This window comes from Danio aesculapii, chromosome 6 (assembly GCF_903798145.1).
Source record: "Danio aesculapii chromosome 6, fDanAes4.1, whole genome shotgun sequence".
Taxonomy (NCBI): Eukaryota; Metazoa; Chordata; class Actinopteri; order Cypriniformes; family Danionidae; genus Danio; species Danio aesculapii.
Genome location: NC_079440.1, coordinates 56,588,364 through 56,602,876, shown reverse-complemented (window position 1 = coordinate 56,602,876; position 14,513 = coordinate 56,588,364). Strand labels below are relative to the sequence as shown.

The 14,513-nt window shown below is 31.8% G+C and overlaps 1 protein-coding gene across 2 annotated transcripts; it reads left to right on the top strand.

Moving 5' to 3' along the window:
• The first annotated feature begins 4,460 nt into the window (after nucleotides 1-4,460).
• tusc2a (tumor suppressor 2, mitochondrial calcium regulator a) lies at nucleotides 4,461-13,721 on the top strand. 2 transcript variants are annotated; one of them, XM_056459189.1, is made up of 4 exons: nucleotides 4,461-4,533; nucleotides 6,719-6,926; nucleotides 11,080-11,200; nucleotides 13,305-13,721. In XM_056459189.1, exons 2-4 carry the CDS (start codon nucleotides 6,778-6,780, stop codon nucleotides 13,368-13,370), a joined length of 336 nt encoding a protein of 111 aa, XP_056315164.1. In that variant the 5' UTR covers nucleotides 4,461-4,533; nucleotides 6,719-6,777; the 3' UTR covers nucleotides 13,371-13,721. The 2 variants fall into 2 exon arrangements, with proteins under 2 accessions (XP_056315164.1, XP_056315166.1); XM_056459191.1 differs by having other exon boundaries at nucleotides 4,472-4,537.
• Nucleotides 13,722-14,513: the final 792 nt, after the last annotated feature.

The window sequence follows — 14,513 nt, the reverse complement described above, 5'->3', positions numbered from 1 at the left end:
ATAGATAGATAGATAGATAGATAGATAGATAGATAGATAGATAGATAGATAGATAAAATGGACAGATATAGCCGATAATATAATATTCATCCACTCTTCATTTTCTTTTTAGGCTTAGTCCCTTTATTAATCAGAGGTCGCCGCAGCGGAATGAACCACCAACTTATCCAGCACATGATTTAATCTTGGATGCCCTTCATAATATAATATAATATAATATAATATAATATGATATAATATAATATAATATAATATAATATAATATAATATATGATATAATATAATATAATATAATATAATATAATATAATATAATATAATATAATATAATACAAATAATATAATGTAATATAATATAATATAATATAATATAATATAATATAATATAATATAATATAATATAATATATGATATAATATAATATAATATAATATAAAATAATATAATAAGATATGATATGATATGATATAATATAATAAGATATAATATAATATAATATAATATAATATAATATAATAAGATATGATATAATATAATATAATATAATATAATATAATATAATATAATATAATATAATATAATATAATATAATATAATAAAATATAATAAGATATGATATAATATAATATAATATAATGTAATATAATATAATATAATATAATATAATATAATATAATATAATATAATAAAATATAATATAATATAATATAATATAATATAATATAATATAATATAATAAGATATGATATAATATGATTAGATAAGATATGATATGATAAGATATGATATAATATAATATAATATAATATAATATAATATAATATAATATAATATAATATAATATAATATAATATAATATAATATAATATAATATAATATTAGTGCTGAGCAAAGATCTTAATCTTGATTAAACACATCCAAAATAAAAGTTTGTTTTGACCTTATATATATGTGTATTATTTTTATTTGGTATGTACGTATATGTGATACACATAAACATAAATATTTTAAACTATTTTGTTACATAAATATTTACATTTTTATATAATTTGTATCATATACATATATATTTTATATCTAAATATTCATTTTATTTTTCTCAAAAATATGCATGCATGTGTGTATTTATATATACATAATAAATATACACAGCACACACACATATGTCTATATTACGTCAAACCTAACTTTTATTTTGGATGCGATTAATTGCAATTAGACTTTTCCCAGCCCTAAATATTCATTCATTCATTTTCCTTCGGCTTAATCCCTTTATTAATCAGGGGTCGCCACATACAGCGGAATGAACCACCAATTTATCCAGCATATGTTTTATGCAGTGTATGCCCTTCCAGCTGCAACCCAGCACTGGGAAACACCAAGGCACTCTTGCATTCACGCTCATACATAACATTTAGCTTAATCAATTAACCTATAGTGCATGTCTTTGGACTGTGGGGGAAACTGGAGCACCCGGAGGAAACCCACACCAACACGGGGAGAACATGCAAACTCCACACAGAAATGCCAACTGACCCAGCCGGGGCTTGAACCAGCAACCTTCTTGCTGTGAGGCGATTGTGCTACCCACTGCACCATCGGGCTGGGTCAGCTGGCATTTCTGTGTGGAGTTTGCATGTTCTACAGTCCAAAACATGTGGTACAGGTGAATTGGGTAAGCTAAATTGGCCATAGCAAATGTGTGTGATAGAGTGTATGAGTGTTTCCCAGTGATTAGTTGCAGCTGGAAGGGCATCTGCTGTGTAAAACATATGCTGGATAAGTTGGCGGTTCATTCCGCTGTGGCGACCCCAGATTAATAAAGGGACAAAGCCGAAAAGAAAATAAATAGGCTATAATACATTATACGCTAATGTAATATAATATAATACATGCACATAATCCAAAAATAAAACACGTGCTACATCTTAAAAACATAAATATATTAAAAAGTTGCTCTATTTTAAGGAACAATTCTAGCTTTTAACAGACTATTAACTTATAAAACTTTTAGCTTAATAAAGTACTAATTTGCTGCTTATTACAGTTTTTCTCAGTGGCTTTGGTGCATTTCTCACACTATTTACATTTGCACAACAGTTAATGCATTTCTCAAAACATTTAGTCAGTTGTGCACATCAAAGCAGCAGTTTCTCATTCCTTCCAACAAATTGAGAATGCTTTTGGACATGCATCAACTGCTGTCATACAACTCTCTGCTGTTTTATAACATTATCATTTGCTTATGTCATGTCAGTCAAAATGAACTAAACTTGTGAATGCTGAATAGTCATTCCATATACAAATAACAATCCTCATTTCATTACTTGAGTCTTTACACACACAAATGTTGAACTAGTTATCAAAATCTGTCAAGCTAATTTTATAAAATATTTTAAATCTTTTTTTTTTTTCTGAAAATGTCTTCTAAACTGAACAATTTCATGAATGATTTACAGACCTGTGTATGTTGTAGGTTCAGTTCCAATATGTACTGCAATATTGTTTACAGTTGTGCACAGCTCTAGCCAAAGAGTAAACTCTCTTTGGCTAGAGCTGTGCACAACTGTAAACAATATTGCAGTACATATTGGAACTGAACCTACAACATATGTTTGTTGTAAATAAGGGTGTGTTTATTCTTTTGCACAGTGCTGTGAATAAATTAGAAAATTAGAATTGCACAGAGCAAATGCAGTAAAAATGTGAAACATACATATTCAGTGTCTTGTACTCAGATACCTCACTAAATGCAGTGATGTCTGACTTTACTGTATTTTCAAATGGCTGTGCAAATAGTATATAGTGCTGTCTTGAACATTTTCAGGATGTGTCACCAAAATCTGACTTTTGGAAAAAATGAGCAGAGTAATCTGTCATAATGAAAACACTATCTTGACTATCTTGGTGTCAGGACTCTTCATCTAGATGACACTGACACTTTCATTGACATGAATACTTGCTTTTGAGGAAAGAGCTATCCAGTTTGAGCAAGTGACACGCATTTGCAGGTTATCAACTAGGTTTTGCAGTTTGTACTAATTGTTTTGAGAAATGCATTGTGCAAACAAACTGTTGTGCAAATGTAAGTAGTGTTGTGAGAAATGCACCAAAGCGTAACTGTAATATAGGTAGTAGTTGGGTTTATGATTAGGGATGTAAGTAGCCTACTAATAAACAGCCATTATCTTAATAATAAGCATTAATAAGCCAGTTATTAACAATGGGATAGATAGATAGATAGATAGATAGATAGATAGATAGATAGATAGATAGATAGATAGATAGATAGATAGATAGATAGATAGATAGATAGATAGATAGATAGATAGATAGATAGATAGATAGATAGATAGATAGATAGATAGATAGATAGATAAACTAAAGTGATAGATAGATAGATAGATAGATAGATAGATAGATAGATAGATAGATAGATAGATAGATAGATAGATAGATAGATAGATAGATAGATAGATAGATGTAGGATATAATATATTATAATATAATAGGCTATAATAACATATGTACATGTAGTTACATAAACACAAAATGGCATAGAATAGTGCATAAGTATGCGATTTGGGACACATCTGTAGTTGGGTTTATGATGTCAAGTAGCCAAGTAGTACTACTAAGTGGCCAATCACTTAAACTGGTAATAAGCTTGTAATTAACAGTGGAAATTGATATTTAAAAGATAGATAGATAGACAGACAGACAGACAGACAGACAGACAGACAGTCAGACAGACAAGCAGACAGACAGACAGACAGACAGACAGACAGACAGACAGACAGCTAGATAGATAGATAGATAGATAGATAGATAGATAGATAGATAGATGGGATATAGGATATATTCTAATATAATAGGCTATAATAACTTGTAGCTGCATAAACGGACAAACAGACAGATAGACAGACAGACAGATAGATAGATAGATAGATAGATAGATAGATAGATAGATAGATAGATAGATAGATAGATAGATAGATAGATAGATAGATAGATAGATAGATAGATGTAGGATATAATATATTATAATATAATAGGCTATAATAACTTGTAGCTACATAAACACAAAATGGCATAGAATAGTGCATAAGTATGCAATTTGGGATGCATCTGTAGTTGGGTTAATGATATCAAGAAGCCAACTGTACTACTAAACAGCCAATATCTTAAACTGGTAATAAGCTAGTAATTAACAATGGAAATTTATATTTAAACTAAAGTGATAGATAGATAGATAGATAGATAGATAGATAGATAGATAGATAGATAGATAGATAGATAGATAGATAGATAGATAGATAGATAGATAGATAGATAGATAGATAGATTACAAATACATTTATAATTGAAATAATAATCGTAATGTTAATACGTGAACATTAAAACGAAGAAATATTAAAGAACGAGCTCCTCTCGTTTCAGTTAGGCGGCGCGGGAATGTGACGTTGGCAAACCACGTCATTGCGCATGGAGACAGCAGACTGGAATATTCAAAACAATGAGCTTTACGTGATCTGTATGTAAGCGTTTCACTTTGTCCTTTATTTGAATGTTTTCTGTCATGAAACCTGATCGAACCGATGAGTTGAAATGCGCGAAAGTCGTGTTTTCTTGCGTGTTGAATGGCTGTGAATGGATTCTGTCTTGTTTTCATTGCAAGCAACTCTAGAACATTCTGCCTTAACAGTGCGAGTCAGTAACGTTTTGAAAAGGGAAAACTGCTGTATTTATTTATATATGTCAGATGTCAGAATGTCAGACATCTGTAAAACAGTGTTTAGCCGTGAGTATAGAGTTTGGCCAAAGGTAAGGAGCTAGTCTGCTAACTAACTGGGATTACAGCTTTAACCAACTGGGATTACAGTTTTAACCAGTAAAATCTCTGTGTTTGGAGACTGTTGCCAACGCTTCTGTCATAATAACGAATAAAATATGTATGTATATGTCTAAATAATATATATTTGAAAGCATTCAGACATGTATTTAATAAAATATCTAAATTTATTACATATTATATGTAATATAATATTAATATAGGCCTATTACATTTTATTTACTTCCAATGATTTAAACTTTGCTGACTACATGAAGACAATCAAAAGATTTAAAATAACTGAGATTTTGGTGTACTATTTCTTAAGTAGATTATTATAATATGTCATTAAATATTCTTGTTTTAATTATGACTGGATTTTTTGGTGTATAAACTATTGTTACATTCAGTGACATTTTAGTAGGTAAACATATGGTTTAAAAAAGGCTATGATATGATTGTGTATTATTAAAATTAACAAATTATTTTGTTAGAAAAAAAATTAAATAGTACATGGTTAAAAAAATGTACAATAAAATGTTTATTATTTTATTGTTATTGTTTGTTTATGTATAGCCAAGTCTTTTTTGAGATTTAAAAAAAAAAACTCAACAAAACACTCCGGGCATATGTACTACCCTTTTGTTATGTTACGGATGAAAACATCCAGTAAATTAAACTGCTTTAAAAATCCATCAGATAAATATATATATTAAATATTTTTTTATTTTTCTTTTAAATCTGTTAATCAACCTCAGTCCTGATTAAAACTACTAAACTGCTTAGAAAATTAGAGGATTTTAACACTTTAATTGACAAATCACTGATTTGGGTTTTTTTCTCCCTAAATTACTGTTGGTGGACGTTTTTGCCCACATTGACTTCCATTATAACCACATTTTTTTTATTACAAAAACATGACACCATATAATCATGCATTTTTGATTGTTGGTGGTTTTACCTGTTGGGAAGAGGTCAAATTTGTAATTTTCACTGCTAATCATCAGTTGGCATCATGAACACTTTAGATAGCCATGTGCAAAAAAACATTTCTGAATTTTTATGTAGTATAACAGCAAAATAAAGTGTGTCTGTGAGTGTGTGAGTGTGACCTTTACGCACTTACCTTGATGTGTCTGAGAAAATCAAATATGCATGATATGCATGCATGAAATAATCAAATATTTCAGCTCTCAGAACTACATGAAGTAAATAAAAACAAAGATTGTGTATTTATGCACCATCAAATGTGGTTATAATGGAAGTCAATGGGGCAAAACAGCCACCAACAGTAAATTAGGTAGACAAAATGAAAAAAATCCGACAATGCATCAGAGCCAATGTTGTTACTAATCGTTCAAATGTACAAGACTTTGATAAATGGTTAAAAAAATGCAGTCCGCAATTGCTTTTTATATTGAAAATACGTAATTTTGTGTGTTTTTTTCCCACAAAATTGGTGACAACATTTGTGAACTTAAAAATTAACGAGTTAAAATCCTGTACTTTTAAAAAACATTCAATAGTTTTGATTAGGACTGAGGCTGAATAACAGATTTATGCAAAAAAATCTTTTTTATATTTATCAAATGCATTTTTACAGCAGTTTAATTCAGTGAATGTTTTCATCCCAGACATAACTAAAGGAAGTAAATTTGAAGAGTGCACAAGGGTTTAACATTCCCATCCTCCAAAGCCAGTTTTGCTCACATTTAGAGCTCATTTTAGACTTCAGGTATTACAAACCATAAAAAAAAGACCAAACCATAGAGTTCAGACAGCTGGTGCAACCACAGCAGGGCTTTGAAGCCACACCACAAGTCCAGAAGCAGTGCCATATGACTTTATATTTATATCTGAAGTCTGTCACACACTCTCTGTTTTTCAGGACTGAATCTGATCTGCAGGTTGGTGCGTCTCCTCCAGAATAATGCATTGTCTATAAAAATGGGAGGCAGTGGATCCAAAGCCAAAGGAGTTTGGCCTTTTACCAGCTCAGCGGCTGGAGGAGAAGCTCCCGGTGAGGGCAGCGAACAGTGTTTAGCACGTCTGCGAGGATCCAAGAATGCCACACCATTTGTTTTCACAAGGAGAAGGTAAATACTGTGTTGTGATATTAAAATAGTTCAGAACATGTGAGGAAAACCTGTGATTATCAAGGTTAATAATCACCTTCAGTATGAATATTGTTTATTTCAGTTTTATTACGTAGGAAGAGAAATAGGAACATTTTAGTTTAACAACCAATTTTCACTATTAGCTATTGGCTTTTTACTTGGCTATTATTAAGATATTAACTGTTTATTAGTAGTTATAAAGTGCATATTCTGCATGATATTCCTAACTAATACTTAACCCTAACTACTACCTTAATAACTATTAATAAGCAGCAAATTAGGAGTTTATTGAGGCAAAAGTCTTAGTTGTCTCAGTTAATGGTTTATTAACTGGGGGAATTGTACCTTAAAGTAAAATGTGGTCCTAAAATGATATTTACAAAAACAATAAAGCATTTAAATGTCATTATCTCACAGAAACAAAGAAAGAAGAATGAAAGGAAAAAAGAAAGAATGTTTTGTTCCTAAATTACACTTTGTAATAGCCCTCAATTAATTACACATCCAGCACATTTATGTCAAGACTTCTGTAACACTTTAAAATAAGATTCCATTGTTAGTTCTTGTTAACTCACAGTGCATTAATTAATGTTAACAAGCACAAATTTGGATTTTAATAATAGATTAGGTTATGGATAAAGTACATCCAAGAGGTTGTTATCACAGAATAATCTGCAGCCCACTGCAAAACAGTGCACTCTTGTTTAAGACTGAAGGCAAGGCAAGTTTATTTATATAGCACATTTCATACACAGTGGCAATTCAAAGTGCTTTACACAAACAGGAATAAAAGAAACAAGTATAAGAGAAATAAAAAACAAATAGTAAAAACGGTAAAAAAACATATAACAGATAAAATGTGATATAAAAGAATGAAAAGGAAGAGAAAAATAGTGCGATCTGTCAGACGCAGCACAGTACTCATTCAGTAAAGGCTCAGCTAAACAGATGTGTTTTCAGTCTTGATTTGAATGTGCCTAATGTTGGAGCGCATCTGTTCATTTCTGGAAGCTGATTCCAGCAACAGGGGGCACTGTTAGTAGCTGAAAGCCGATTCACCCTGCTTTGACTGAACTCTTGGAATTTCTAGTTTATTTGATCCTAAAGATCCGAGTGATCTGCTAGGTTTGTATTCAGTGAGCATATCTATAATGTATTGAGAATCTAGACCATTTAGTGATTATTAGACCAGTAATAATACTTTAAAATCTATTCTGAATGTAACTGGGAGCCAACGTAAAAACCTGAGGACAGGCGTGATGTGCTCTGATTTTCTGGTTCAGGTAAGAGTTCTGGCCGCAGCGTTCTGGATGAGCTGCAACTGTCTGACTGTCTTTTTGGGAAGGCCAGTGAGGAGGCCGTTACAGTAATCCACCCTGCTGCTGATAAAAGCATGAACAAGTTTCTCTAAGTCTTCAGTGGACACAAAGCATCTAATTCTTGCAATGTTTTTGAGATAATAGTATGCTGAAGGGCTTTATTCTCTGAAAACAACTGTCCTGAGGTGCTTTTCTGAAAACCAAGGTCGCAAGTTCTATTGTTACAAACATAGTTTGTTTATTTCCCAATAATGGCATTTTCCCTATTAAAATTGGCATTTCCCAAGTCCAGTGTTCCAATGAACATTCGCAAACTGCATTGCAAACTTGTACAATTGCAACTAGACCTTTGGAGCCAGGTGCGTAGCGGACATTTTAAAAGTGGGGGGGGGGCTGTATGAGATCATACGTTCATATAACTATTAATCACCTGTTTCTAAAGGGTCTGTCTCTAAATGTGAGAGACACCCCCCTCCCCCCTGGTTGCTACGCTCCTGTCTGGAGCTGTAGGAGCATAGTTCCTGGTTTTGTTCTATTCCCAGATATCCCCCTATGCCCTATTCATTTCGAAACTTCTAACATTTAAACTTGAAATGTAAAAAAAAGCATTAAAGTCATCTCTCTTACGTGTAATTTGATTTCAATGTATTTTTACAGCTTAGTTTTAGCGATCTTCATATTGACAATTGCGCTCCCTTTGCAGTAAACTTTGAAGACATTGATGTCATTTTAAACACAGCCGTGGCTCATGACCAAAGCTATAGGTGACCTATTATTTAAAAGCGGAATTTATGTTACATCTCCAAAGCTTGTGAAAACAAAAAACATAGCAGACGTTAATGCTTTTAATTTGTAGTAGGCTATTATTTAAGAAATGTAGCCTACTGACATGGGCCTGATGGCTAGAACATTTCTGCAGTGGGTTGAATGTGTCAAAGTTGTAAAAGTAGACTTACAATAAATAAATAAGAGTACAAATACAATAAATGTATAAATAAACAATATCCTACATAATAATAATAATAATAATGATAATAATAATAATAATAGTAAATTAATAACTATACATTAATAATAAAATGACTACTACTACTAATTATGATAATAATTTTATTATGAAGTAAAAATTTATTTAAATTTCTTAGTAAATAGCCTACTGTAAATTAAAACCATGTATTTACCAAAACTAGCCTATTATTGGATTAAAAAAATAAAATAAATGTGTGTACCTGTAAAACAATATAATATGTACAAAAGTTATGATTTTTTTTTCTAAAGAAGTTGTTACTCCGCCCTGTTTAGAGTTTATTAATTTGTTCCTTTCTTCCTTCCTTCCTTCCTTCCTTCCTTCCTTCCTTCCTTCCTTCCTTTCTTCCTGCCTCCCTTCATTCATTCATTCATTCAGTCATTCATTTCTTATTTCTTTGTTCATTATTCTTTGTTCATTACACCACAAAATTGTCCATTAATTTGTTTCTTCTTTCATTCCTTCTAATGTTTTTGTTCCTTCCTTCCTCCCTTCTTTCTTTCCTTCCTTTTTTATTTATTCATTAACTTGTTCTTTCTTTCATTTCTTCCTTCTATTGTTTTGGATTCTTCCTTGCTTCCATCATTCGTTCCTTCCTTCATTTTACTTTCATTTATTCCTTTTTTCTTTCTTCTTTAATCTGTTTCTTCTTTCCTTCCTTCCTTCTATTGTTTTTGCTCCTTTCTTCCTTCCTTCCTTTATAATATTAATTTTATTATGAAGTAAAAATGTATTTAAATTTCTTAGTAAATAGCTACTGTAAATCAAAACCATTAGCGATTTATATGATTTACCCATGAGATTAGAATACGTGTTCGCTTTTTGTAAGTGGTTTTATGTTTTAGTATACAATATGGAAAATTCATAATATTTGTAAATAATTTCAGTTAATATGTAAAGTGCATGTATTTACCAAAACTAGCCTAGTATTGGATTAAAAAAATAAAATAAACGTGTGTACCTGTAAAACAATATAATTTGTACAAAAGTTGTGATTTTTTTTTTTTCTAAAGAAGTTGTTACTCCGCCCTGTTTATTATGGGCGTTTTACGTTATAACTAACGTGGTTCAAATGATAGATCTGCGACAAAGCAACTACGGTTTTAGGAAACACTCCTCACTACATCGTTCTTTTCCCAAATTCTGCATCGTACTATAATAGTTCAGCCCCGAGTTATGTCGATGTTTGGGATACGCACCCCTGGGTGTACTTTATCTCGTTTATTACACGGTTACTTTCCACAAAACATAAAAAAGTAGACACAAAACACTGTTCTGAGCCATTATAGTTTATAAATACTTTAATTAAATTAATGCAAAGCTGACAGAAACGAAAACAGCTGTAGCTTGCGCATTATTCAGACACAAGATGGCGCCAAACAGTCAAAAATGCAAAGCTGACATAAATGAAACTAGCTGAATATTATTCATTCACAAGATGGCGCCAAACAGTCAAAAATGCAAACCTGACATAAATGAAACTAGCTGAATATTATTCATTCACAAGATGGCGCCAAACAGTCAAAAACCGGGATTTGAAGTTCCAGGATGAGCCTTTTTTATTTAGCGGTTGTTATCTCAGGATGATATACCTTGGAATGTCACGACTGACCAATAATAATCAAGTATTTCAGACCGCTGTGTGGTAATAAATGTTGAACTATAATTAATAAATGCTGAACTAGATACTTAGTTCATGTTAGTAAATACATTACCAACATTTTTTAAAAAGTGTTAGCAACATTTCTTTTATTTGTGACATTCATGCGTCTGTTTGTTGCTGCAGCTCCTTGTATTTTGATGAAGATGGAGATCTGGCTCATGAGTTTTATGAGGAGACTGTGGTGACCAAGAACGGCAGAAAGAAAGCAAAGCTGAAGAGAATTCAGAAAAACCTTATACCTCAGGTGAGATATAGTGATTCGGATTCAGTTATGTGGATATATTTATACAGAATTTACACTGAAACGTGCAGAATAATTTGAAGGTGTGATCTTATAGTTCCAGTTGAATGTGATAACTGTATTTAAAGGAATATTTCATCTAAAAATGGACATTTCCTCACCATTTTCTCACATTCGAGTGGTTCTAAACGTATTATTTTCTTCTTCTGAACACAAAACAATGACAGTTTTTACTTTGTGTTTAAATTCCAAGTGGAGTAAATGATCACAATTTTAGTTTTGTGTGAACTGTCTCTTTAAGGGCTTGTTTTTTTAATAACTAGTAGGTCTAATTTATGTCATAGCCATAATGCTTTACAGCTTGATTTTTGTCTACTTTGCGGCATATTCCTTTTTTCTTTGCTCGTTAATTTGTTTGTTCTTTCACTCCTTCCTTCTATTGTGTTTGTTTCTTTCTACTTGTTTCATTCATTGTCGATTTGTTCCTTTTTCCATACATGTCTTTCCTTCCTTCCGGTCATTCCTTTCTTCATTCATTCCTTTTTTCCTTTGTTTAATAATTTGTTCGTTCTTTCCTCCCTTCCCTCCTTCCTTCCTTCCTTCCTTCCTTCATTCGTTCATCCAATTCTTTTTTCTTAGTTCATTAATTTGTTCCTTCCTTCATTCATTCATTCGTTCGTTCGTTCATTCAGTCAATAATTCAGTCATTCATTTCTTATTTCTTTGTTCATTATTTTTTGACCACAAAATTGTTAATTAATTTGTTTCTTCTTTCATTCCTTCTATTTTTTTGTTCCTTCCTCCCTTCTTTCCTTCCTTCCTTTTTTATTTGTTCAATAACTTGTTCTTTCTTTCATTTCTTCCTTCTATTGTTTTGTTTTTTCCTTGCTTCCGTCATTTGTTCCTTCCTTCATTTTGCTTTCATTTATTCCTTTTTTCTTTCTTCATTAATCTGTTTCTTCTTTCTTCTATTGAAATATTAAATATTGAAATATTATTTTCTTCTATTTTATTTTATGTTTTTTCTTTCCTTCTATTGTTTTTGCTCCTTCCTTGCTTTCTTCATTCTTTTTCTTTGTTCATTAAATTGTTCCTTCTTTAATTCCTTCCTTCTGTTGTTTTTGTTTGCTTGTTTGTTTGCTTGTTTGTTTGTTTGTTTGTTTGTTTGTTTGTTTTTTACTTTCTTTCTTTCTTCCTACCTTCCTTCCTTCCTTTCTTTCTTTCTTTCTCTTTTTTTTTTCTTTCTTTCTTCCTTCCTTCGTTCCTTCATTAATTTATTCTACTTTCATTCCACTCATTTCTTTTTTCTTTGCTCATAAGTTTGCTTCTTCTTTCATTCATTCCTTCCTTCTATTGTTTCTTGATTCTTCCTTCCATCTTTCTTTCTTTCTTTCTTTCTTTCTTTCTTTCTTTCTTTCTTTCTTTCTTTCTTTCTTTCTTTTTTTTCTTTCTTTCTTTCTTTTTTTCTTTCTTTCTTTCTTTTTCCCTTTTAGTTTTAATTAATTAATTTATTCTAATTTCATTCCACTCATTTCTTTTTTCTTTGCTCATTAATTTGCCCCTTCTTTGCTTCCTTCTATTATTTTTGATTCTTCCTTCCATCTTTTTTCCTTTCTTCCTTTCTTTTCTCCTTTCCTTTATATATTCATTAATTTGTTCATTCATTCATTCATTCATTCAGTCATTTTTCTTTGTTCATTAATTTATTCCTTCTTTCATTCCTTCCTTCTATTGTTTTTGATTCTTCCTTCCTTCCTTCCTTCCTTCCTTCCTTCCGTCCTTTATTTATTTATTTGTTAATTCCTTTTATTCTTTGCTTGTTAATTTGTTCTTTCTTTCATTTCTTCCTTCTATTGTTTTAGATTATTCCTTCCTTCATATATTCATTCCGTTTTTGTTCATTAATGTTACTTCCTTCTTTTCTTCCTTCATTTATTCATACCTTCCTTTTCTTCATTAAAACGTTTTTGATTCGTCTTTCATCTAAACATGAATTTTGCTAATATATTTAATTGAATTCAATTATTGATCCATTTATTAGTTCTTGGCAGCTCATCTTGAATCACATCATTTAGTTTTCCCTGTATTTTTATATTCACATCTACAGGGAATAGTGAAATTGGATCACCCCCGAATCCACGTGGACTTTCCTGTGATCTTGTGTGAAATCTGACGTGATCCTGGATGTCCTTCATCCATCTGTCACCACAGCGAGGCTTCCACCAAAAACATCATACTTTCTGATTAGTGTTTTGGTGTATTGACAGCAGACGTGCGTCACTCTGTCTTCTGTGATGTACAGTAAGTATGGAAAACTAGAGCAATGCAGGGATTGTACATAAATCACTGGTGTTTGTTGATGTCGACCGCACTGCACTCGTGTCTGACTATCATTGTTCTGTATATTATGATATTCTGTTGTGTCTGATTCTGTTTGTTGGGTTGCGACCCGTATTGGCACTTGTAAACATGTATTGTACAGTAAGTTATGAGTTCATATACTTGAATAAAATGGTTTAGCAGATTATATAGTAGTGATTTATTTATCTAAGTCAGAAAAGACGGTACTGTAGGCGGACCAACAGTTTTAACCCAAAAATGACCAATCTGTCAGATGAAGAGTCAGAGATTCAATTCAAAAATAAGTTTACTGAAGATAGTTTACAGTTTAATTAGTAGCCAGCTTCAACACTCGCAAAGAGTTTGTAGGCTGCTCTGCTTACAATCTCAAAACAACAACAATTATACTCTCACATAACATCATTAACTGCATCATACATATAAGAACATTTCCGTGTGTGTGTGTGTGTGTGTGCGTACAATTATGAACAATATCTCAATATCTCAAGCACACAAACGTCAGACAGCCACTTGGCCATTAAGAGCTGACCCCAAACCTGTGAAATGGTCCACAAAGGAATAGAGCACACACATTCAATGTCAACCTCTTTCTGAAAACGTACCCCTATATACATTTCTGGAGAGCGCCAAATACATTCCTGGAGCTACGTTTTTTTTTTTGCAGTTTTTGTTTTCACCAGTCCACCAGAGGCCGCTGTGTACGCTTTTTGAAATCTCAAATTTCTCACGCGAGTGCCATTCGCACCTGCTCTGTTATCGCTGCGTAAATTCACCAGAGGCCGCTGACTGACTGACTGACCAATTGACTAACCCATTGACTGACCCACCCTCCTCCCTCCCTAAACCCAACCAATAGTGTTTTCAAAAGCACAGATTGACCCGCCCACCCACTTCTCTAAACGAAACCAACAGTTTTAAAAAGCATACCTAGAAAAAGAAAAGCCCTTGCCTGAGT

Excerpts from the sequence above, each read along its gene's own strand:
- tusc2a (XM_056459189.1), top strand. The coding sequence starts at position 6,778 with ATGGGAGGCAGTGGATCCAAAGCCAAAGGAGTTTGGCCTTTTACCAGC. Across the intron at positions 6,927-11,079 it reads TTTGTTTTCACAAGGAGAAG|CTCCTTGTATTTTGATGAAG; the intron begins GTAAATACTGTG and ends TTGTTGCTGCAG. Across the intron at positions 11,201-13,304 it reads AGAAAAACCTTATACCTCAG|GGAATAGTGAAATTGGATCA; the intron begins GTGAGATATAGT and ends TCACATCTACAG.